The sequence below is a fragment of the Giraffa tippelskirchi genome, chromosome 8 (genome assembly GCF_054371585.1).
Source record: "Giraffa tippelskirchi isolate mGirTip1 chromosome 8, T2T-mGirTip1v1.2.pri, whole genome shotgun sequence".
Lineage (NCBI taxonomy): Eukaryota > Metazoa > Chordata > Mammalia > Artiodactyla > Giraffidae > Giraffa > Giraffa tippelskirchi.
Window position 1 is genome coordinate 12,751,486 of NC_137282.1, and position 22,248 is coordinate 12,773,733.

Sequence of the window (22,248 nt, forward strand, 5' to 3'; positions counted from 1 at the left end):
TGTGTAACTTTGTCATGATCATGAAAATATGGAAAAGCCCGCTGATGCCACAAAAGGCTCGGCAGACATGTCCAGAGCAAGATTTCTCAGGCTTGATCCTATTGACGTTTTGTACTTGTACACTGCAGGATATTTAGCAGCATCTCTGACCTCTACCCACTAGATGCCAACAGCAACCCCCACCCCCCCCACAAGTCGTGATAACCAAAACTGTCTCCAGACATTGTCAGCTGACCTCTGGGGGCAAAACTGCCCCTGGTTGGGAACCACTGTCTTAGAGGAAGGAAAAAAAAATTGCCAGGATGCTAGACACATGTTGGTGCTCAGTGTGGAAGAGCTTTTCTCCCTCCTTGCCTTTGTCTCCCTCCCTTCTACAACTGTGAAATTGTAGGATCCTTTACACTCTCAGTTCTTGGAGGTGATAATTCCCATCACCACTGCTTGGTCTGGTGCAAGGCGAGTATTAGTATGAAATGGGAAGAATGGTTAAGAGAACCCATCAGGCTTCTCTGAGGGTTGGGAATTTCTCTATGCAAACTCCAGGGAGATTCCTGTGATGCCAGAACAACTGATGAGGCTTCTGAGTGACAGTCTTTGGCTATTCCCGTGTGCCCACAATGTGAGTTTACTGCTGCTACCTCTCTTAGGTAGCACAGGAGAGCCTGTCTGGACCTCTATTTCCTTATCACACAATGGGTGTATTGACAACCACACAGGAAACATGCAACGTCTACACAATATATTTTTCTCTAAACTGTCCCTTTTGTCATTGGGGAGAGCACCTACTCATCCTTCATGATTCGAACACTCTGACATCCCTTCATCGTCTCTTTCTCCCTCCCAACCCTTTCCCCCTCTCTCTTCTCTCCTTCTTTCTACTAAACCCATCATTTGCTCCTTTAAGGGTAACCTAGTCTGCAGCAGAGTATGTGACACATACAAAATGAATACATTCTTGTTGAAGGAATAAATGCATAAATGAGAGGATAAGAATCACCAGATACATAGTAAAAGAAACTAGAAGTAAAATCACAGGTTTATATATGTTTTAGCCTGTATAGGATGTAAGATTAAAAAATACTGGAAGGACAAGTCACCCGATGATTAGCTAGGTGGCTTATGACAGTCCACCCCCAGCTTTCACTGAGTGAGCATTCTCATCTGTATATTGATGACACTGCCCTCAGAGTGAATACTTCTCTGTCCAATTTTAGAAAGTAGAAAGCATGATACACACACACACACACAAACACACCATACAAATTTTGTGTAAATCTGAGTATCCTAATTGCTAAGCTAAGGACTGACGTACAGAACACAATGTCATTTTTATGCATCTCCAGATTAGCTCAGCAGAGGTATGGCTCATACTTTCTTAGTGAGGATTTTCAATGTAGTTTGATATCCAGAAAGTGCTTTGCTATCAGTTTCACTTAAAAAAAGCCCCTGAAACTCTGGTTTAGGTTGAGTGGTATTTGGCTGTGTACTGCAGGTCTATGCAGTAGCTGACTTAATTCACCCACCAAAGATTTGACGAGATTATTCACTCATTTCTTTGTCCCAAGAGCCCTCCATTTTCCTTCCTAGCAACAGTACTAGGGGTCAGAGAGTGTTTTTGTGGTTTCCTGATTGCACTCGTGAACGTGTCCATCCACTGTCATGACCAGGAAAGCCTTGTGAAGGCTGACTGTCTGCCCTGTTCAAGCTCCACGTGAAGTAGAACAGCTGCAGTCAGCAAGCCACGTGGTTGGAGGACGGAGCTCCCGATCTTAATACAAAGCATCCACGTCCCCAAGGGAAACAGCTGGATCTGGGGTGGGGAGGCATCTCCAACCAAGGGTTATGTTCACTTCATGAATTGAAAATCTGTTCTAAATACTGAAAATTATTCACCAATAATACTTTCATATTAGGTTAAGTGGCTAGTCGTCAATTTTCAGAAGTGGACTGATAGCTAAGCCTTTTCCCATTTCGGGGAGAAGGAAAGCCACGAGTCTGCCACAGGAACATACCTGAAGCACATTTTGGGCAAGTGAGGTGCATGGAAACTCCTCAGAGTCCACCTACTGGCTCACTCACTTTGATCTAATAAGTGCGTGTTACGCATCCACAGATGCTTCACAAGGGCTTCCCTTGTAACTCAGCTGGTAAAGAATCTGCCTGCCATGCGGGAGACCTGGGTTCGATCTCTAGGTTGGGAAGATCCCCTGGAGAAGGGAAAGGCTACCCACTCCAGTGTTCTGGCCTGGAGAATTCCATGAACTCTATAGTCCAAGGGGTCACAAAGAGTTTATGACTGAGTGATTTTCACTTCAGGCATCTACAGAGTGACCATAATTGTACCGAGAGGAGTACAAAGGAGACACAAACCCCATCCTGAAGAGATTTCCCCAGTTCTCACCATCTCTTCCCAACCTGAAGCTGAAATGTGACACTTTTAGTCTACAGAAATTGGAAAGGACTTTAGCGCTAATCTTCTAAAAATTCATGTAGTGAAAGTATCTTGAAGATTGAAATAGAGTTAGGCTTCGTTCTCTCCAAGCACAAAACTAAGAATAGTAACTTGAACATCTACTAGCTCCAACGAGAACTAACTGGCAATAATAATACCTGTTATTAACAATAATGAAATACCAATGGCTATATTCACTGATAATTGATTCGTAACAATAAACAGCACTTACGACTCCATGATTTTCCTTAATATGAGAAAACAGCGTTAGGCGCGTTCCAGTTAGGAGAGGCCCATCACTTTTCACTGGACTAGGGTTCCCCGGGGCTGAATGGTCCACTAATCCTAGTACAGAATTCTCAGAGCTGGACGGGCTTTTATAAGCCATCTGGCTCCATTTCTCCTCCTCCCTATCATTAGTGTGTTTTAGAGAGGAGCTGACTCTCTTTCCTCACCCTATCCTCTCCAGCCTCTTTCTATCAGGGTGTGGTCCTTACGTGGCCCTGAGGGTGTCTGGGCTTTGCAGCTAATTCGCATGGATCCGATGTTGAGCGTGGCCATGATGGGCTCTGTGTCCACCAAAGTCGGGCTGCTGGGTGACTTACAGGAGGAAGAGAAGACAGCACACATGGAACATTCCTCTATGTTGACGACGTGGAGGTCTACAGAATACAGTGCAGATCCCTAAAGAGAGAAAACCGGGTCGAGGGGACACTTCTCAGATGGTGGTGCTACACTGGGGATGATGCAAGCTTCTGAATCAAAGTTTCTCCAGCTTCTCCTGGCTTGGTTTTAAGATGGAGTTACCTGATATTTGCTCCTTTTAGCCTTATCTTCATGAATATCTGAGTATGACTAAATTTTGCAGACCCCTTCTGAGATCACATCTGGATGAGATAAAAGGGAGGGTGAGAGAGAAGTCTAAACCCACCTAGATGACTCGAGTGGGAGGAGAAGGGGATGACAGAGGATGAGATGGTTGGATGGCATTGTCAATTCAATGGACATGAATGTGAGCAAATGTCCGGAGATAGTGAAGGACAGGGAAGCCTGGCGTGCTACAGTCCATGGGGTTGCAAAGAGCCGGTCATGACTGAGCAACTGAACAACAACAGCTAAGGATAACAGTGGTGAGGAAAAACATCACATCTAAAGATTTAAAGGTTACCTCTGCATCCTCACAATTTTGCTTGTAGGTGGCCCCACCTGGAACCTGGATTAATTAGTAAAGTGGCAGTTGCTCCTTTGGTGGAGAAATAGGGAGAGATCTGGTCCCACCATTAGGTGGCTGAGATGCAGTTACTGGTGATTTCTGACACCAGCTGAACCTGGAGACTTCTGGTCATTTTCTTTCCTCCCTTTCTATGGACTGAGGTAAAGGGTGGTGCAGTGAATTTTATGGTGACTTTTTAAAAAGGAATACAACTTGCTTCCTGAGACAACTGCTTTTAAAGAATATTTCTGACATATTGTAGCATTTCTTGAAAAATCAAATGCTTTGGTGCATCTCACACTGCCTATGTATATTTTAATCCAGGAAAATTGGCATATAATGAGATACAGATCTATGTTGTTCAGAGTAAAGACAATTACAACGCACAATGCCACAGGTGCATAATGGACCCATTTCTCAGAATTCCTCCTTTTCATACATCTGTCAAGGACCACATGGCATTATATGCTCCATAAAAGATGACTTTGCAGAAACAATGAGAAAGTTAGAGCACAGCCTAGAAAGGCTGGATAGGATCAGCTCAGGTGTAGACACTAGGTCAGAATCAGATTCAGAAATGCAAAGAAACTCTTTATATAAAGGCCACACACATAATCATTAACATGAACATGAAAATAGGTTGATTTAAATCCTAGTCCAGCTACTTACCCACTGTGTAAACTTGGACAGGTAACTTTTCTGTGCCTATAGTTCAACATCCTTAAAATTTATACTATGGGGTTATTTGGAGGGTTAAGTGAATTAGTATGTGCAACCTGCTTCAAACCGTTTCTGGTACCAGTAAGCACTGTATAAGTATATAAAATACTGTATAATACATTATTGATGTATTATTATTATCATGATTAATCCTAACTAGTATTATTATAATAATATATATAATATAACGTTATTATTATTATTATTATAAACATTCACTATTCCTTACTGTGACACTTACAGGCAGAATGTATATCTGGGGAAAATTCCGGATAAATCGCCATTCTCTCTGCAGGTAATCCAGAGACCCAACGAACACAATGTCCTTCAGCTCCTGACGGGTATAGCTGCTAGCTCTCAACGGCATCACAAAATTCCGAAGTCCCATCAGTGTCGAGTGGGCATCTCCAAAGATACACGCTACAATGTGGTTCCGAAACTCGTATTTTGCCTTGTCAGTTCGTTTCTAAGCATAAGCAGGCATACTCTGGTCAGTTTTAGAGAAAAGATGACAGTCCCTTAAAGAAGGCTCCTTCCCCACTTTCCAACTCTTCCAGGTATATTAACACTAGCACTTTCATAATGGTAATCAGATTCTGCAAATTCTCCTAATAACATGGAACATGGGCAATTATACTTTATATCTTTTCATGGTGTTCCTGCTTATTTCACTTTTTCCAGCTTTATATTAGCTTGGAGTGCCTCGGTGAAAACTCAGATTGGTATCATTCCTCAAGTTGTGAAACCACTGAACCAAATGGGGAAAATAACTCTCATTTTCATGACATGTTTTTAGTCTCATATATGCTATGGTGGGCTTCCCTGGTAGCTCAGATGGTAAAGAATCTGCCTACAATATAAGAGACCTGAGTTTGATCCCTCGCTCAGGAAGATCCCCTAGAGAAGGGAATGGCAACCCACTCCAGTATTCTTATCTGGAGAATTCCATGGACATGGGAGCCTGGCTGGCTATAGTCCATGGGGTTGCAAAGAGTCGGACGTGACTGAGCAACTAACACACACACACACACACATACTATCGTACAACTCCCTGAAAACTTAAAACATCCCAAATCCTGTTGCTAAACTTCTGTTTTCTAGTGAACCTTGAAAATTACACCAAGTTGTATGGTAGGATGCAGTTTTCAGTGGATTTTCATACACATGAAAATGCATATATTAATTTGAACCATATGAAATTGCCTTCTTCTGGGTCAAAAATGGTTGACTATTGGCAACTTCATGTGGTTCCACCTGCTACACTGAATGGATTCAAGAGAACTCCAGAGTTGAGGAAATTTATCATGAAAAATGCACAAAATAAAAGGTTACAAACATTCTATTTCATCTCAATCATCTGAATATGTCCTCAGAATCTTATCAGCATGGCCGATTTTTAGCATCTCCCCTATACTTTTAAGCTGAAGACAAAATAATATATGTGACAGATATTTAGATCAGGTTTCTCCCACATTCACAGAGACTTTTAAAAACAGTAAGTGTCACTCTTATTGAAAGGAATATTTTTTAAAGGAATATTTCTGTGAGAAACATTTTAAGTCTCTGTGATTGATTTCAGGGAATGAGTCAATGTCATCTCTCATGGCGCTGGAATGGGTAGAAAAAGCACTGATTTTGTATTCTGGTCATCATTCATGTATGGCCATAAACTAGCTAGGCTCTCTAACCCCCAATTTCTTTACATTTAAATGATTTAAAAATAAAAGTTAATTCTGTTGTGGAAATTGAATAATAGGTTGAAATTTCAGTACTTCTGTCTTTAACTGTTTTCAATAACTATTTAACCCCATCTGAATCCCACTGAAATCCTAGATTTTCAGAGAAGGACTCTTGGAAACTGGTAGAGAACTTGTTAATGTATTGACAAGCCCTTTCTGCTTGAGAGTGTTCAACATTCCTGAGTAGACGAAGACTCAAAATATTTCAAAGGGATGTATCATTCATCCTTATGCCAGTTCATCACTGGTTAAAGGACAAGCTTCTGTGAAACAGGGGCTGTTGAAATTTAACAGGATGGATAAGTCACATCTGACATCTCAACAATTGGAGTTTGTTCTATTAGCATAGACTGGCAAATACTCTTTCTGAAGGGAATGGCCCCGTGAGGAGACACGAAGCTACTCATCTGGAGATCCTTTCTAGAGAGTGATATGAATCTTAACCAAATCCATTAAATAATTGTCTCTGGCTAATCTGATTCATTTTAACTTGAATAATGAAGCCTCTAACAGTATTTAATGGAGCAGGTCTGAAGTCCAGAAATTGTTCTTCTGAGTAGAACTAAACAATTAGGAACAAGATACATGGCACAGTGCATTAATGGGCACAGCTAGCAGGGCAATATCTCCCGGGAACTGTGGCACAAAGCTGTCTTCCCATTGAGAAGGACGGTGGCTTCGGTGGGAAAGTGCACTATTTGCTCCAAGTAACAAATTGACAACTTCCGCTGGACTTTTCTGCAAACTGAACCAAGTTCAAAGTAGGCCAGAAACTTGCAACCTATTCATCTCTCCTCTATGGTCACAGTTTCAAAACTCTTAGAACCTCTTAAACTAGAAGCCCGTCTAAATTCATCAGAAGACTTGGTTATATTTCACATCAAGTGCCACAAGGGGACATCTCTCAGAGCAACCTATCTGGGGACTTACTAAACAGGGGATAAAGAAACATCTGCTATTTCCATCTCTTGGTCTCTTGAATGCTTCCATCTGCAGTCACCTCCCACCCTTTCTAAAGATGTCCTTCCCACTGAGAACATGTTTGCCTTCCTGCTCAACGGATGTTTGTTTCGTTTAAAATAAGACATACTTGCTAAAATGGGTGAGCTTCAGCAGTCCTAATAGTTTTCCAGTTGATATGACAGCTCTGACAATTTTGTGCTTCTGATCAAATGATTGATTATGCTTTTTACAAGAACTGGAACATATTTTGTCAGGACATTGGCACTGAGCACAAGGATTGTGTGTGTGTGTGTGTGTGTGTGTGTGTGTAACAGAAAAAAGTGAACTAAACTATTTTTGGAAAGCAAGAAAAATACATAGTTATCAATTAGTCATAGTTGAACAAATTATACAGGGTTCTTACAACATGTGAGTAATCTTTTATTAGCTTATTTTAAATAAAAAGAAACCTAACTTTTTGTTAGTTAAATTTACCAGCTACTGCTTGAAAGTAAACCACTGAGATCGTACTTGAGTTTCCAACTCTGAGAATAGATGGGGGTTGAGAAAGTAGGTGTCAGAGCCTGGGATTAGGATCTGAGGTGTTTACATCTTGGTTGCTGGCATTTCAGTGAACTGAGTTAAGTTTGTCTCCTTGGGAGGACAGAGTCAAGGACGGAATTCTACATCTATATGGATTCACTCATGCTGTGTGGCGGGGGAGGACCAAGCACTACAGAGCCACATCCTTGGCTAATACATTCAGTATCAGCATAACCAGCTTTAAGAAAAAATACTATAAAAAATCCCAACTTTGAAAACAATAAAGTAAGGAAACATTTATCTACTTTAAAAAAAAGGAAAGACTGCAGAGTTCTTGTAAATAGTATGTTCCCCTGGTGCATGTAAATTAACCAGATTTACTAGCAAAACAGCAAAGTTTCAGGAGAACATTATTCTGAATAACTGACTCAGCTGAACTATCAAAGGAGGGAGAAGGTGGTTGGAGAATCTGAGCTAAAGTGTTTTAAACCCTGGCATATTACCCACAAGGTTGTTGTCAAATGCCCCATCTGTTACCTTGCATACATTTAGATGACTCGTGAGGTTGTATTTTTCATTCAAAATGCACAGTTTACAAAGAGAAAGGGCAGGTGCTTATGACTAGCAAGAGGACATCGTCTACCCTAAGAGGAGCTCTATTTCCTCTGAGATTTGGAACCAGGTCACCTACCAGAATCATTTTGCTCAAAGGAGTGGCTCTGCACCAGTGAAACATGCCGCTGCTATCAAGGCGGTCAGACTCCTCTTCCGTTTCGTAGGAAAAAGCCCTAAATGTGGAGAATGGAGAATTAGCCTGGGAACACTCGGGGCTCTGGTTAACAATGCCAGATGCCAAACTCATTAGAGCCTCGAGCCCAGAGTGAACAACACAAGGAAAGCAACCTTAGGTCTGTGAGATTCCAGAACAAATTCATGTCTGAAGGACTGCAAGGGTTCAATGTCTTCAGAGCTGAAGGCACATTAAGCACTTTGGGCAAAAGCCAACGAGAATTGTGTGTGTGTGTGTGTGTGTGTGTGTGTGTGTGACACACCAGTCTCTCTTTTTACCTTAGATTAGATGTGTTCTAAAGGTAGTTACTACATCTACTTAAGTATTGCCCTTAGTTTTGTTACTGTTGTGACGCTACTGCTGCTTGGGAGAGATCACGAGAGATGTTTTGTGCACCTGAATGTAGAACTTAAAGCGTTATGCGATCCAGTCATGAGTGGTATACCTCTCTTCTTAGCCTGTTTTCTTCTCCTCTCCTGTCCCGATCTTTTCTTATGGGTCTCGGTTGAAACATCCTTACTCATTAAATGCATTTTGCATCCTTTACAGCTTGCGTCACTGGCCTGCATTTGACTAAAACTTGCTCAAACCTTGGTCTAAGTCTTGGCAAAGCCTTCCATGTGATCGCCCCAGAGTGCAGTCAGCCACAACACTTGTAATGCCATACAGTCAATCACCAAAAAGGTTGGAGGAGGCTTGGAAAAATTCCACTTCCATCCTAAGGAATATGTGCCTGTGAGAGGTTTGGGTTAGAAAGGACTATTCAAGTTGAGAGAATCCAGGCACAGGCTGCAGAAACAACCTCAAAATCCCAAGGGCTTAACCCAACACGGGTTGTTTCTCACACACACTATTCATTTTACTGAGGTGAACAGGTGTCTCTGCTCCACACAGTCACTCAGAGTCTTAGAGGGAAAGAGAATCTACCATATTAAATTTATTGGCATGCCCCACCCTGGAACACATGTCCTCCTTTGTCATCAAGGCAAGAGAAGAGAAAGAGATGAGAGAGTCAGGCTCAGGCATTTAACTGCCTTGGTCCAAGTCAACCAGCCATTGTACCTCACATTTCACTGGCCAGAACAAGTCTCGGGGCTCCTGCAGGCTCTATGGGGCTGAGGAAATGGGAAGCATTTGAAATATCTGCTGAGCATTTCTGTCTCTTTCGAGACTTTACCCCTTAGTTTACGGATAAAAGTCAAAGAGCTAACAGACTGTAAACCCGACACTTGAATATAGTGACGAGGTTGAGATGACTGGTATTCACAATTTCCCATTCTCCTTTCCTGCCTTAGCAGATGGACGGGTTAGGTGAGGCCACGTGGTTCGTTCTGGCCAATGACATGTGAGCAGTGATGGCTGACATAGGGAGAAGTCCTCAGGTAAGCCTCCATACCTCCTCCTAACCCATTGCAGAGATGACCAGCCTCAGTAAATGAGTGACTATGTGGAGCTGATTCCTTGCCTTCCTGGCCCATGTTGGACATGTAACATGAACAAGAAATACGGGTTGTGCTAAGCTGCTAAGGTTTCATGGTTGCTACCACAGTATTAGTCAGCCCTATTCTAACACTCGGAGAAGGCAATGGCTCCCCACTCCAGTACTCTTGCCTGGAAAATCCCATGGACGGAGGAGCCTGGTAGGCTACAGTCCACGGGGTCGCTAAGAGTTGGACACGACTGAGCGACTTCACTTTCACTTTTCCCTTTCATGCACTGGAGAAAGAAATGGCAACCCACTCCAGTATTCTTGCCTGGAGAATCCTAGGGACGGTGGAGCCTGGTGAGCTGCCGTCTATCGGGTCGCACAGAGTCGGACACGACTGAAGCGACTTAGCATAGCATAGCATAGCATAGCATTCTAACACTATAAGCTTTTCCAAAATACTCCATAATGTGAACAACTGGAGAAGTCCCTAGGAAATGTTTTCTGTAGGCAAATAAATTTTGAGAACAGTAACTCCTCTTTGAAATTTACCCCACATCTTAGCATATGAAAGGTTCTAAAAAGTCTTGCAAAAGAGATATCATTTGAAATTTGTGTAATTCAGTGTTTCACACACTTCTTTGACCACAGAAACGTTACTATTTACTTAACTACTTATACTTATTTAAACATGTCTGTTACTATGCCTTTTCCAACATACTGTACCATGGCACACTATGGGTTCAGCCCTGGTAACCAGCAGCTTAAGACAGCATTCTCCTGTGAGATTTTACTATTTATCCATGGAGCAATATGACCTATTTCTCTTTGTGCTGAGGGGTTAGGGGTATTCTCTGTGAATTAATACAGCTTGTTATTCGATACCTGGTCAAAGACTCAGACTCCAACATGATAACAAGCAATTTTTGCTCTCTTTGACCAGGTTAATTTCTAAACTGCTATGTAAAACCATAATTTTTTCTGACAAAGGAACTTAGATTGGCATGTCAGATCTAAAGTGATGGGATAGAGAGAGGACACAGATAGAGAAGCTGAGGTAGGAGGTTTGAGGCACTGGAGAAGGGTTTGGAAAAGCAGAGAGGCTAATTGCTGATGAGATCAGCCAAGGACTAGGTGCAATTCTGAATTTTCTTCTCCATTTAAGCTCCCTACAAGCTTAGTGGTTCCAGTCATCTACCTAGCCAGAAGACATTGTAATATAAGCCTCAAAGTCAGCTTGACCAAAATGAGCTACCTTGTTCATTCAAATTAACGTGGATTTTTGTGGTTTCAATATCCATAAGTCATGAGCCCCAACCCAGAATCCTAAGAGCCAAACAGGCATGCTCTTAATGGTGATGGCTAAACAGGACCATGGTGATCGTTAAGGGGAACAGACCAAAGACCCATATCTGGTTTTGATTTTTATCAGGACTTGGAGAACGGGCTGTATTGCTCATTCATAGCATCTTTTTTTCCCGCCACGTGTAGCTTTCTGGACACTATGCCTTAGGTGCTAATATAACGTAGCTAAGTTAACTTCAGGAGGTGGCCCTCAGCGCCCAAGTCTACAACAACTGCCCCACTCTTCTGCTCACTTTCTTCAGCTCTTTTTTTTTTTTTTTTTTTTTTTGCCGCTTCCTCTAGTTCTTCCTCTCCCAAGCACACCCCATATAATGAATGAAGCGTCCTTGGTCTGGAAATGAAATGCCTTTTTGGCAAATGGAAGATGATCTCCTTCCAAGCACATTTTAACTTGACTCAGAGTAGCAAATAAGTCACTGTACACATTTCTATCATAATAAAAAGCATGATCTATGTACGCAAGCTGTCACAGACAACGTCTTTCTTCATTCCGACGTTATGGAAAACAGATAGGCCTTAGAGGAAACACCTGTTGGAGACCGGCATTAAAGAGAAGGGTGGAGGAGACCCGCTTCATCATAAAGGCATCCATCTGGTGTCTTCGCCAAAGCAAAACCTGATGCGATTCAGTTCACCACCCCTTAACTAAAGCTCCCTCCTGCCATATGCCTCACAAATGACATGATCTTGCAGAAATATACTTCCCTAAAGAGACGAATAAATCATCCATGAGAATGTGCAGCACCAGCAGTTTGAGGACTTGGAAACCAGGACGGGAACATTAAGGCCGGTTCTATTGGATGGAGAGGTAGCCGCAGGGCACCATCCAGGTTATCAGAGCAACCTGAGGAGCCTCTTGGGTGAGGGCACTTTCTGTGTAAGAGAGCCTGGCAAGAAACACGGTGGGAGTCCCCTGAGAGGGCCCTGTTTGGGACGAGGGTGGGAGTTTGGTCCCAAGACTGGCTTCTTGTTGTCCGAGCCAAATGGGAGAACTAACTTCCAGCTGGGAGACCCCAGGAGGCGTTGAACTTGGACAGGTCCTCAGAGTCAGGTCTCGCCTCCTGCCCTCGGGAGCTGATGGGTTTAGTGTGCTTGGTAAAAACAGGATGGCAGCCACCTACCTGGGGCATGCGGAGCGGTAGAGGGAGGAAGCCGCCAGCAGTCTTTGCTGACAACTGCCTTGCCTCAGGCTGCTTTGATATTCATGAAGCAAACGTCTTGTCTTGAGAACGCAAGCTTGGACCTGTCCCAGCTAAGGAAGGCAGGCTCTTTCCTCTCTGCTCTCTGGAACCGTTCTGAAGAAAACTGCTATTATGCCTGGGCCACAGCAACCTATCTTGTATGAATCCTCTCCCTTAGCAGCCATCTCCAATCTTTTTGGCGCCCTGGACTGGTTTTGTGGAAGATGATTTTTTCCATAGACTGAGTGGGGGGATGGTTTGGGAATGATTCAAGTGCATTACATTTATTATGCATTTTATTTTTAACATTATTACATCAGCTCCATCTCAGATTATCAGGCTTTAGATTCTGGGAGTGGGGACCCCTGGCTTAAAAGGAAAATAGAAACAAGGACCACGTGCCTTTGGTTTCCAGTGGTGGCGCCTGAGGTGACAGAGATCCAGCCGTGCAAGGAAACCTCTCTGTACAAGGTGGGCGAGGTTTCAGGGCCAGGTCAGGAAGCATGGTTTCCCAGAGTGTAAGTCAGCTTCCATGTGTCCTCCAACAAACATTCTTGACTCCGATTATTCTTGAAAATGATCTGCCACTAGAGGAGATCCTCCACTGATCACAATATCTATTAGAAAGTTCAAAAGGCACCCTCAGTTCCTTTTTTGGCTTGTTTTGGCAGGGTTCATTTTTAGATGTGTTAGGAAACTTTGGCTTGCAACTCTTCCACCTGAAACATCTCTAAAACTCCACAGGTGTCTTGTAAATTCTGAGGAGAGAGTTTGCTGGCCTGGATGCAGAACCATATATTTTTTTGCTCAAGACTTGAGTTGAATAAAAATAACATGCTTTGTCAAGTCTTAGCACAGGGAGAAGGACAAGTCCCTTGACTGAGTGTTGGGGAGGAGAGGAAGGATGGGTCCCTGTGTCCGGGAGCTCCAATGCCCTTCTAGGTTCAATCTTTGGGAAAATCCACTGCTACTGCTTCTTGAAAGCAGTGTTCAAGTTCTCACCAAAGGTGGAGGGGACAATCTTCAGTCCCAGATGCCTCTGGAGCTGCGGAGGATTTTAAATCTTGCGGGCTACAGCTGCTTTCTCCCCAAGGACTCAGTACAGGCATAGTGACAGGGTTTGCAGTTCATATTTAACCCGGAAATAGTCATTTATCGTCAATTCGGACTACCATCTTTTGTGTTCTGGGAGAGAGGAAATCACCTAAAATTGGGGAATGTGAGGGCATTTTGCCTACTCTCTGCTTCCCCTTGCCTCTCTCTCAAACTTACACATGTATACATACACCATACACACACACACACACACACACACACACACACACACACACACATGCTAGAGTCAAACTTCAGAATATGAGCCTTTATGGCCGTATTATGATTTCATTTTTCTCGGTTTCACCCGGTCGCCATTTACTCATTTCAAAGCATTATTTTCACCTTGGAGAGAAACTTAAGGTGTAGAAACATGGATAAAATTTGCAGTCCTTTCACCTAGGAACCTGTGTATGGGCAAGCAGAAAAGGGCTCCCGGGAGCACTGAGAAGCCTTCAGGACCAAGTAACTGTGGAGGGAGTTGAGGAAAGTGAAGGCTCTATCCCACCTTCCCTCGGAGAAAGGCCTCAGGGACTGCATCCTTTTCAGCAAGAAGCAGAAACCGTGCACCAGGTCTAAAAATCTCATGAGGTGTGACACACTTTGACAGCAGGCTGGTTATCTGGAAAGCACTAAGCCCTCTTGGTTCTCATGTGGGAACCTTAGGGAAGAAGGAATAAGAAACACGGAGGCAGAGGGATGAATTGGGAGATTGGGGTTGACACATACACGCTACTCTGCAGAGGGTCAAGAATCTGCCTGCAATGCAGGAGATCTGAGTTCGATTCCTGGGTCGGAAAGACACCTTGGAGAAAAGAATGGCTACCCATTCCAGTATTTGTGCCTGAAGAATTCTGTGGACAGAGGAGTCTGGCGGGCTATAGTTCATGAGGTTGCAAAGAGTCGGACACGACTGAGCGACTAACACTTTCACATATAAAACAGGTAATAATAAGGACCTACTGTAGAGCACAGGGACTACAGCACTCTACGCGATATTCTGTGATACCCTCTATGAGAGTATGTGCATGTGTGTGCTCAGCCGTGTCAGATTCTCTGCACCATTTCCTGCTCCAGGGGATCTTCCCCACCCAGGGATAGAACCCACATCTCTTGTGTCTCCTGCATTGGCAGGTGGATTCCTTACCACAAGCGCCACATGGGAAGCCACACTATATGAGAACAGAATCTTAAAAAGAGTGAATATATGTGTATGTATAACTGATTCACTTTGCTGTACAGCAGAAACTAAACATTATAAGTCAACTATACTCCAATAAAAATTAATAATAAGAAAAGAAACCCACTGTGGGGCAGCTAGGTTGACTGACTCTGGTTGGCTTAAGACTCTGGTGTCCCAGACAGGAGGCTTCAGTGTTAATACTGGTCACTTGAGAGCTAGAATTGGGATACTTCCCCTGCTAATCTGAAAAGCTCGTAGACAGAGAGGAAGAAGGAGGAAGGAAGAATAAAGCCTTGGAAAGCGTGAAAGCCCAGAAAGGCTTCCACGTTGCTGCTGTTGTTGTTTAGTCACCAAGTCATGTCCAACTTTTTCCCGTCCTCATGTGCTGTAGCCCACCAGGGTCTTCTGTCTATAGGATTTTCCAGGCAAGAACACTGGAGTGTGTTGCCATGCCCTTCTCCAGGGGATCTTCCCGACCCAGGGATCAAACCTGAGTCTCCTGCATCTCCTTCACTGGGAAGCGGATTCTTTACCACTGAGCCACCAGGGAAACCCTGAAAACTTTCGACACCTCGACCCATATATAGATAAGTCTGGCTGATGTTCAGTTGAAGAAAGGACAGTGGGGTGACTGGAGTCCTGAATGTTTTAAGACAAGTAGGTTCTGGTGAATTACACCTCCCAACTTCCCTCTGGTTCCTGTCTCCTAATTCCTGGCATATGTAAACTCTTCACAAAGTCACTGAAGAATGATGAACTTTAGTGGTAAAGAGTGTTGGTATGACTTTTTAAAAAAAATCTGAAAATGGTATTTTTAAAAAAGAGAGGTGTTAAACGTCAGGACATCAGCGTAGTCTTATTTCAGTCTACTCAGGAGAATGTAAACTGTGTTCTGATGTAAACCAAGCCAGCCGTGAGGAGGGCATTTTGTTTGCTTTTAAATGCTGCTTCCCAGATGGAGTTGACAAAATCCACGGCCTCTGTTTTCCACATGTACCATGTGAAATCTCCATGAAGACATTTCTTTCCATCCTCTTGCCTTAGAAGTTAGACCTGAGGTCAGAAGGGCCCCGGCCCAGGTGAAGGCAAGAAGGGGAGGGTGTTTCCATGAGATAAGCCCACATCTGAGCTCACAGGCGAGCATCTCTCTGCTAAGTTTTGCTTTATTTCTGATGAGTGTAAACGGACAGATTCTCTGCAGAGCATATTCTGTGAAAGCATTCATGCAGACATCTCAGAACTGAAAATTGTTACCAGACAGGAGATGGAGGAGAAAGATAAAAAAGGACAATTCCCTTCTTCCTCGCCCATTCCCCAGATGGACCCTCATTTAAATCTCTTTTTATTTTATGGATATTGCTTTTGGGATTTCCTACAATGTGAGGACAAATGAGGCCTGACCCGGAGCAGCGGATACCTTTAATAAAGGCTGGAGTCTGTGCCCTGGGCGGAGAAGCCTGGGGTGGGGGTGGGGGTGGTGGTGGCAAGCCTCACCTCTCCTGGGAACTATTTCCTTAGCTAATCTTTAATCTTTGCAGCATGAGGTTGTGTTTTCAGGTGCTCTTTCCAGCATGTTCTAAATATCAAATGACCCCGTAAACACAGAAGTAGATCGGAATGAAAAATACGTTCCTCCCTCAGACAGTTTGGGATACAATTTTCCCTGTTCAGTGGGCTAGGAACTGAATGATGGAGTCAGTTATTCGAATATTTTTGATCTTAAAAGGAAAACACATTACAGGGGAAAAAAAGCCCGTTAAAGGAAACAAATGCATATTTCAGGCAAAAGATTTAGTTTTGGGGGGGAGGATATACAAGTGAGAAATAGGAAATTGAAATATCTGAAAACTAGTTTGTTTTTCATTATATTGATGTACTTTCTGAGGTTTTAAAGGTTGAGCCTGGGCAGATTAGGGTGACAAAAATGCTTTCCTTATGCAGTGGGGCGAGAGGCGTGGCCTTGACAATTGCTAATAATAATTCTTCCCTCAAGAAATTAGAACTGGGAAAAAACAGCATCCATCAAAATGTTACAGTTGTGAGTGTGCACATATTCTTGAGTGTGTGTGTGTGTGTGTGTGTGTGTCTGTTTGTGTAAGAAAGAGACAGAAAGAGAGAGAGGGGTATTAAATTGAAAGGGACACAAATTGTGTAGAGGAGATAAAATAATTCCAGGGTATATGGATATTACTGGATTTATTTTCTGGAAATAGGGTGTTATTTGTGAAGACTTCTTATCTACATTCCTTAGTTTCTCTGAAATCCCTGAGGCTGAAGTTCAAGATGGAGACAAATTATTAGTGTGCTGGTGATTACAGACTTTTGGAAACCCTGGAAGGACTTAATGATGTGTCGAGGGCCACGGACTTTAGACTTTTCCCCACATCTGGAAGCCATCTCTGGAGGGAAGCCTGTGGCGTAAAGGCATTCTGGGTGCGATAACACTTTTCCTTAGCACCTGTGACCTGTTAGGAAGCAAGAGACGCAATGTAGACGGAGGCCACTAGGCATCTGTCGTGATGCGGAGCCCTCCTCCTGCGTTGTGTGTTATACGATGGCTATTTTTAAAAAGTGGTCTGTCTTGATTAAAGATGAAAAGTTAGGATTAGTGGTCTCAGGTGGGAGAGAAATGGCTGTGATTAAAGTGATTAAACTTGGGCTGATTTTAGTGATGAAAGCTAAGAGTCCAGTTTCTTTGCTGGGAGACAGGAGTCCCAGGATGAGAGGGGGGAAGACAGGTCTCGAGCATTGTTACTGAGATGTCCCCTGGGTGTTAGGTCTTTACATTAAAGATGACTGAGAACTAGGGGAAAGAAGGGGAATGTTGACTCCTTTCTGTTCACCTCTAGCTTGAAATTGGGGCTTTTCAGGTGGTGCAATGGTAAAGAACCTGTCTGCCAATGCAGGAGACACAGGTTTGATCACTGGGTCAGGGAGATCCCCTGGAGGAGAAGGAAATAGCAACCCATTCCAGTATTCCTGCCTGGGAAATCCCATGGACAGAGGAACCTGGTGGGCTACAGTCCATGGGGTCGCAAAGAGTTGGGCACGACTTAGCAACTGCGCGTGCACACACAGTTTGAAATTAAGTTTCTGCAGCACATCAAGTACTTGACTTTCCTTATGTGTGACTATGGAGGTGACACTTATCACTGGATTTCTGGAGTCTGAGGCCTGCTGTACCAGGAAACCATCCGGATAACCCATCACTTACCCCTACTGCCTAAGGTCCAGACGGAAAATTTGGGGAGTCATGCTTGCCTTCCCAATATTGTCTACTTGGGTGCGGTCATTTATAGGAAGGAGAAAGGGAGGGAAAGAGAGAGGGAGAAAGATTCTACAAACTTTCTGGAAACAGAGAACAGACATGTGGACATGGTGTGGAGAGAAGGGGGTGGGAAAAGTTGGGAGATTAGATTGACATACATACACTACCATTTGTAAAACAGATAGCTAGCAGGAACCTGCTGAAAAGCATAAGGAGCTCAGCTCGGGGCTCTGTGATGATCTAGAGGGGTGGGATGGTGGGAGGGAGGTTTACGAGGGAGGGATATATATATATACATAAAGCTGATTCATTTCGTTGTACAGCAGAAACTAATGCAATGTTGCAAATCAACTATGCGTGCTAAGTTGCTTCAGTCGTGTTAGACTATGCCACTGTATGGGCTGTAGCCTGCCAGATTCCTCTGTCCATGGGATTTTCCAGGCAAGAATACTGGAGTGGGTTGCCATGCCCTTCCCCAGGGGATCTTCCTGAACCAGGGATGGAACCCATGTCTCTTATGTCTCCTGCATTGGCAGGTGGGTGCTTTACCACTAGTGCCATCTGGGAAGCCCATAAATCAACTACACTTCATTACAAAAAACAAAAAACGAAATCACCACCAAATATACACACATTGGAATGCCTCCTGTCCCATGGAATCATGGTGAATACTGTAAGTGAGCTGTAACTTGCATTTTTCTTGCTACGTCTCACAGCAGGGACAAGAGCACCCAGTGGTCCATCACGAGTCCTCCAGCAGGAAGAAGAGCATGCATGCCCCTCTTCACTGCCCCTGGAGACCAGATGGAAGATCCCAAGTAACACACTGTCAAGGGTTCATCTAAGAAGCTTTGGCTTTTATAAATTAGAGTAAACTGGCATCTGTTTAGAATTATATGGTTACTTAACACAAACACAAGTAATATTTAACTACCCAGTGAGTCATTTCCGGACCATTTTGCAAGAATGCAAATTCTTTCTTATCATCTCTTTCTCTTCCATGTCAAAATGTCCATGGAAAAAGATTCTAAGTTACGGATGAGCTCTCATCACCCTGTGAAAGAAGAGAAAATAAACTACATGTTCTGTGAATTCTTCTCTCAGCCTCTTCTATTTGGTCACCTACCAGGAGCCCATTCTCCTTTACTCAGGATTCCAGAGCAAAAGTGTAATAAAACCACACCAAATTTCAGGTGTCTTGATGATTCCTTTATTTGACTCTTTGATTCTTATATCTTATGTATGTATGTGTGTGTGTGTGTGTGTGTGTGTTTTAGTTTTAGTGGGAAATTGAGGTTATATAATTGAGGAGTCTGACTCTTTGTGACACCATAGACTGTATTCTCCAGGCCAGGATACTGGAGTGGGTAGCCTTTCCCTTCTCCAGAGGTCTTGCCAACCCAGGGATTGAGCCCAGGTCTCTTGCATTGATGCTGAAGCTGAAATTCCAATAATTTGGCCATCTGATGTGAAGAGCTGACTCATTTGAAAAGATCCTGATGCTGGGAAAGATTGAGGGCAGGAGGAGAAGGGGACGACAGAGGATGAGATGGTTGGATGGCATCACCAACTCAATGGACATGAGTTTGGGTAAACTCCAGGAGTTGGTGATGGACAGAGAGGCCTGGCGTGCTGTGGTTCATGGGGTCACAGTCGGACACAACTGAGTGACTGAACTGAACTGAATTGAGGAGCCAATTGTATGTTATGACATGACACTCTTTATTCACTTCTACTCTTCCAAGCTATTCAACATCCTATTAATCTAAACACAAAACTTTTAGTAAGAGTTTGGAATGAGAATTAATGTCTTTGCAAAATTATCCTGAAATTAATTTGTGCCTATTGTTTCCAGACATCTGATGCAATAGTGGTCAACCTATCTAGAATGTGATCAAAACAATTTTTTTTTTTCTGTGAAGGGCCAGCTTTGCAGGCCAAGAGACAAAACTGATATTATGTAGGTATACAGCGAGACAGAACATAATTTTTCACAATTTCTCATTGATGATATTCAAAATATGATAATAATTATAAAGTGAAAGTCACTCAGTCATGTCCAACTCTTTGTGACTCCATGGACTGTCGCCCACCAGCTCGTCTGTCCATGGGGACTTTCCAGGCCAGAATACTGGAGTGGGGAGCTGTTCCCTTCTCCAGGGGATCTTCCCAATCCAGGGACAAAACCCAGGTCTCCCATATTGCAGGAGGATTCTTTACCATCTGAGCCACCAGGGAAGCCTCAATAATAATTATAATAAATATAATTTTCTATTATAGATCTAATAATGAAAAGAAATAGATTTTCAAAAGTACTTTGATTAACTGGCAAACAAAATTAGTGTTCTTATCATCAAAATCAATTGCAAATGCTCACATGCTAATGCTAACAAGATTTAATTCAAAGGTTTATCATCTTGAAAAAAAATTTTTTCACACAGATAGGTACTGCCAAATACTGATATTGCCCCATGAGCATATGATTCTAATTGAGAATATTCATCACTTAGGAGACATTATGAGGCCCTTCTCTCTGTATCTGCCTTTAGCATGTCATCATATGGCAAATTAATCACTTGCAACCTAAAGATAGGTGGAAACTCCTTACTTGCACTGCTAAATGAAATTAAAATACAGAAGTTTCCTTTGCCCTCACATCAAGGTCCAAACAAACACATGAACTTACTACTGGAACTGGTAGTAAGTTCTATGAGATAAGAAAATATATTCACTGCAAATATATGTGGAAATAGTGATTGCACCATTAGTTTTAACTTCTGACATCATGGGAAATGTATAAAGGAGCATGACATTAGTTGTGATTCAAAGAACAATAATTGCCATTTTAGTGACTTTATCACAAAATGAGTTTCATATATAAGCTGTTTTGTCTTTTAGTTTTATGTTAGATAGTTTAAGAAAAACAGTGAATGCTAGAGTCTGAAGAGATCAATAAAAGTGATCAAGGACAATTCTTATTCAGAAAAATTTCAGTCCTGACCAAGAGTTCAAAAAGTGACAATAAATCCTTACCACTACTAAGCTCTTAAATGGCTTTGCAATAGGGTAAGTCAGGATACTCAGCTTCTGTTTTTGACAAAAATTCACAGAACTAACAATGGTGAAGTCTGGAAGAGCCAATGAAGTTCACTACTGATGCTACTGACCTAATAACTCAGGATAAATTAAAACATTTTCCACAAGCTACTGGCTGATTAAAAAATACATATATTATATTCATGAATATAATAAATATACACAGTACACACCTTGCATTTTACAAGTTTTGAAAATTTGTCTATGAATTTCTGCTCCACATGTATTTTTATCAATATCACTATCAGTTGTAATACAACTTAGTAGATTCCACTTCAGATTGTACTGAATTAGTATTTTCTCACCTTTTCTGAATATATTTTCACATGGAAGTTGTGCCATGTAGACTATTCACAGAGGATAATTTTTCAGTTACTTCAAATTCGGCATTCGTTTTTTTAATAAGCAACAATTAAACAGTAACATTTACTGACTCATAATGAGCTAAGGGAAACCCCTCAAAATCATTTGTCATATATTTTAAATGGCTATTGATATAGTTTCCAAGGTCAACTATTCAAGCAACCATTATTGCTGAAAAATTAATGGTATTAAATGATTTCATTTTCTGTGACACACTTGTTGGTTGTTGCAATCAAACAATATAACTGACTCACAATTAGTGACTTCCCTTGCTTGGTTACCAAATGAGACACTTATAAATAAACTTTGTTTGCAAATTCTGTTGTGATGAGATAGTCTTTAAAATTTTTCTAATTGTAACAAGTGCTTTTGAATAGGAATATTGTGATAAGTGCCTAATCTGATACCATCAATATATATTTCATTCAGTCAGCACCATTAAATACGGTCACTGCAAATTAAACAAACTGCTTTGCTATTGCAAGCCATTATACAAAACAAGGGGTAGGCTGGGGATTTGGCCTGCAGGCCATAATTTTCTAGTCCCTGACTAGAACACATCGTGACATCATTTTAAAACAACATTTGCACAGACTAAAAATATCACAAAGTCCATGTAGCATTTAATGGTAAATTTTTGCATGTGTTATCTTTAATTCTAAGATGCTTGGGTTTTTTTGATTTGCAAATTAAAAATGTCAAATTATAGTTCAAGAGAGAAGTTTCTGCAAAGAGATAGTTTTATATCGACTTAAGTGATCACTGAAATTTTAATAGAAAGATTAAAAAAAAAAAAAAACTAGAAAAAGTAGCCTTGGAGAAAAGCACTTCCAGATGGCAGTAAAGGACCTCCAAAATGCCACTCTTCCGTA

At 42.3% G+C, this 22,248-nt stretch overlaps 1 protein-coding gene across 4 annotated transcripts in view; it reads right to left on the minus strand.

The window, feature by feature from the left end:
• KCNU1 (potassium calcium-activated channel subfamily U member 1) overlaps window positions 1–22,248 on the minus strand; it is a 144,703-nt gene that overhangs the window by 19,294 nt on the left and 103,161 nt on the right. For all 4 annotated transcript variants that reach the window (XM_081523437.1, XM_081523432.1, XM_081523433.1 and 1 more), the window contains 3 exons: window positions 8,301–8,397; window positions 4,627–4,851; window positions 2,950–3,136 (listed from right to left, as the gene is read on the minus strand). In XM_081523437.1, coding sequence (XP_081379563.1) covers window positions 2,950–3,136; window positions 4,627–4,851; window positions 8,301–8,397 — 509 coding nt within the window. The remainder of the gene's footprint in view (window positions 1–2,949; window positions 3,137–4,626; window positions 4,852–8,300; window positions 8,398–22,248) is intronic.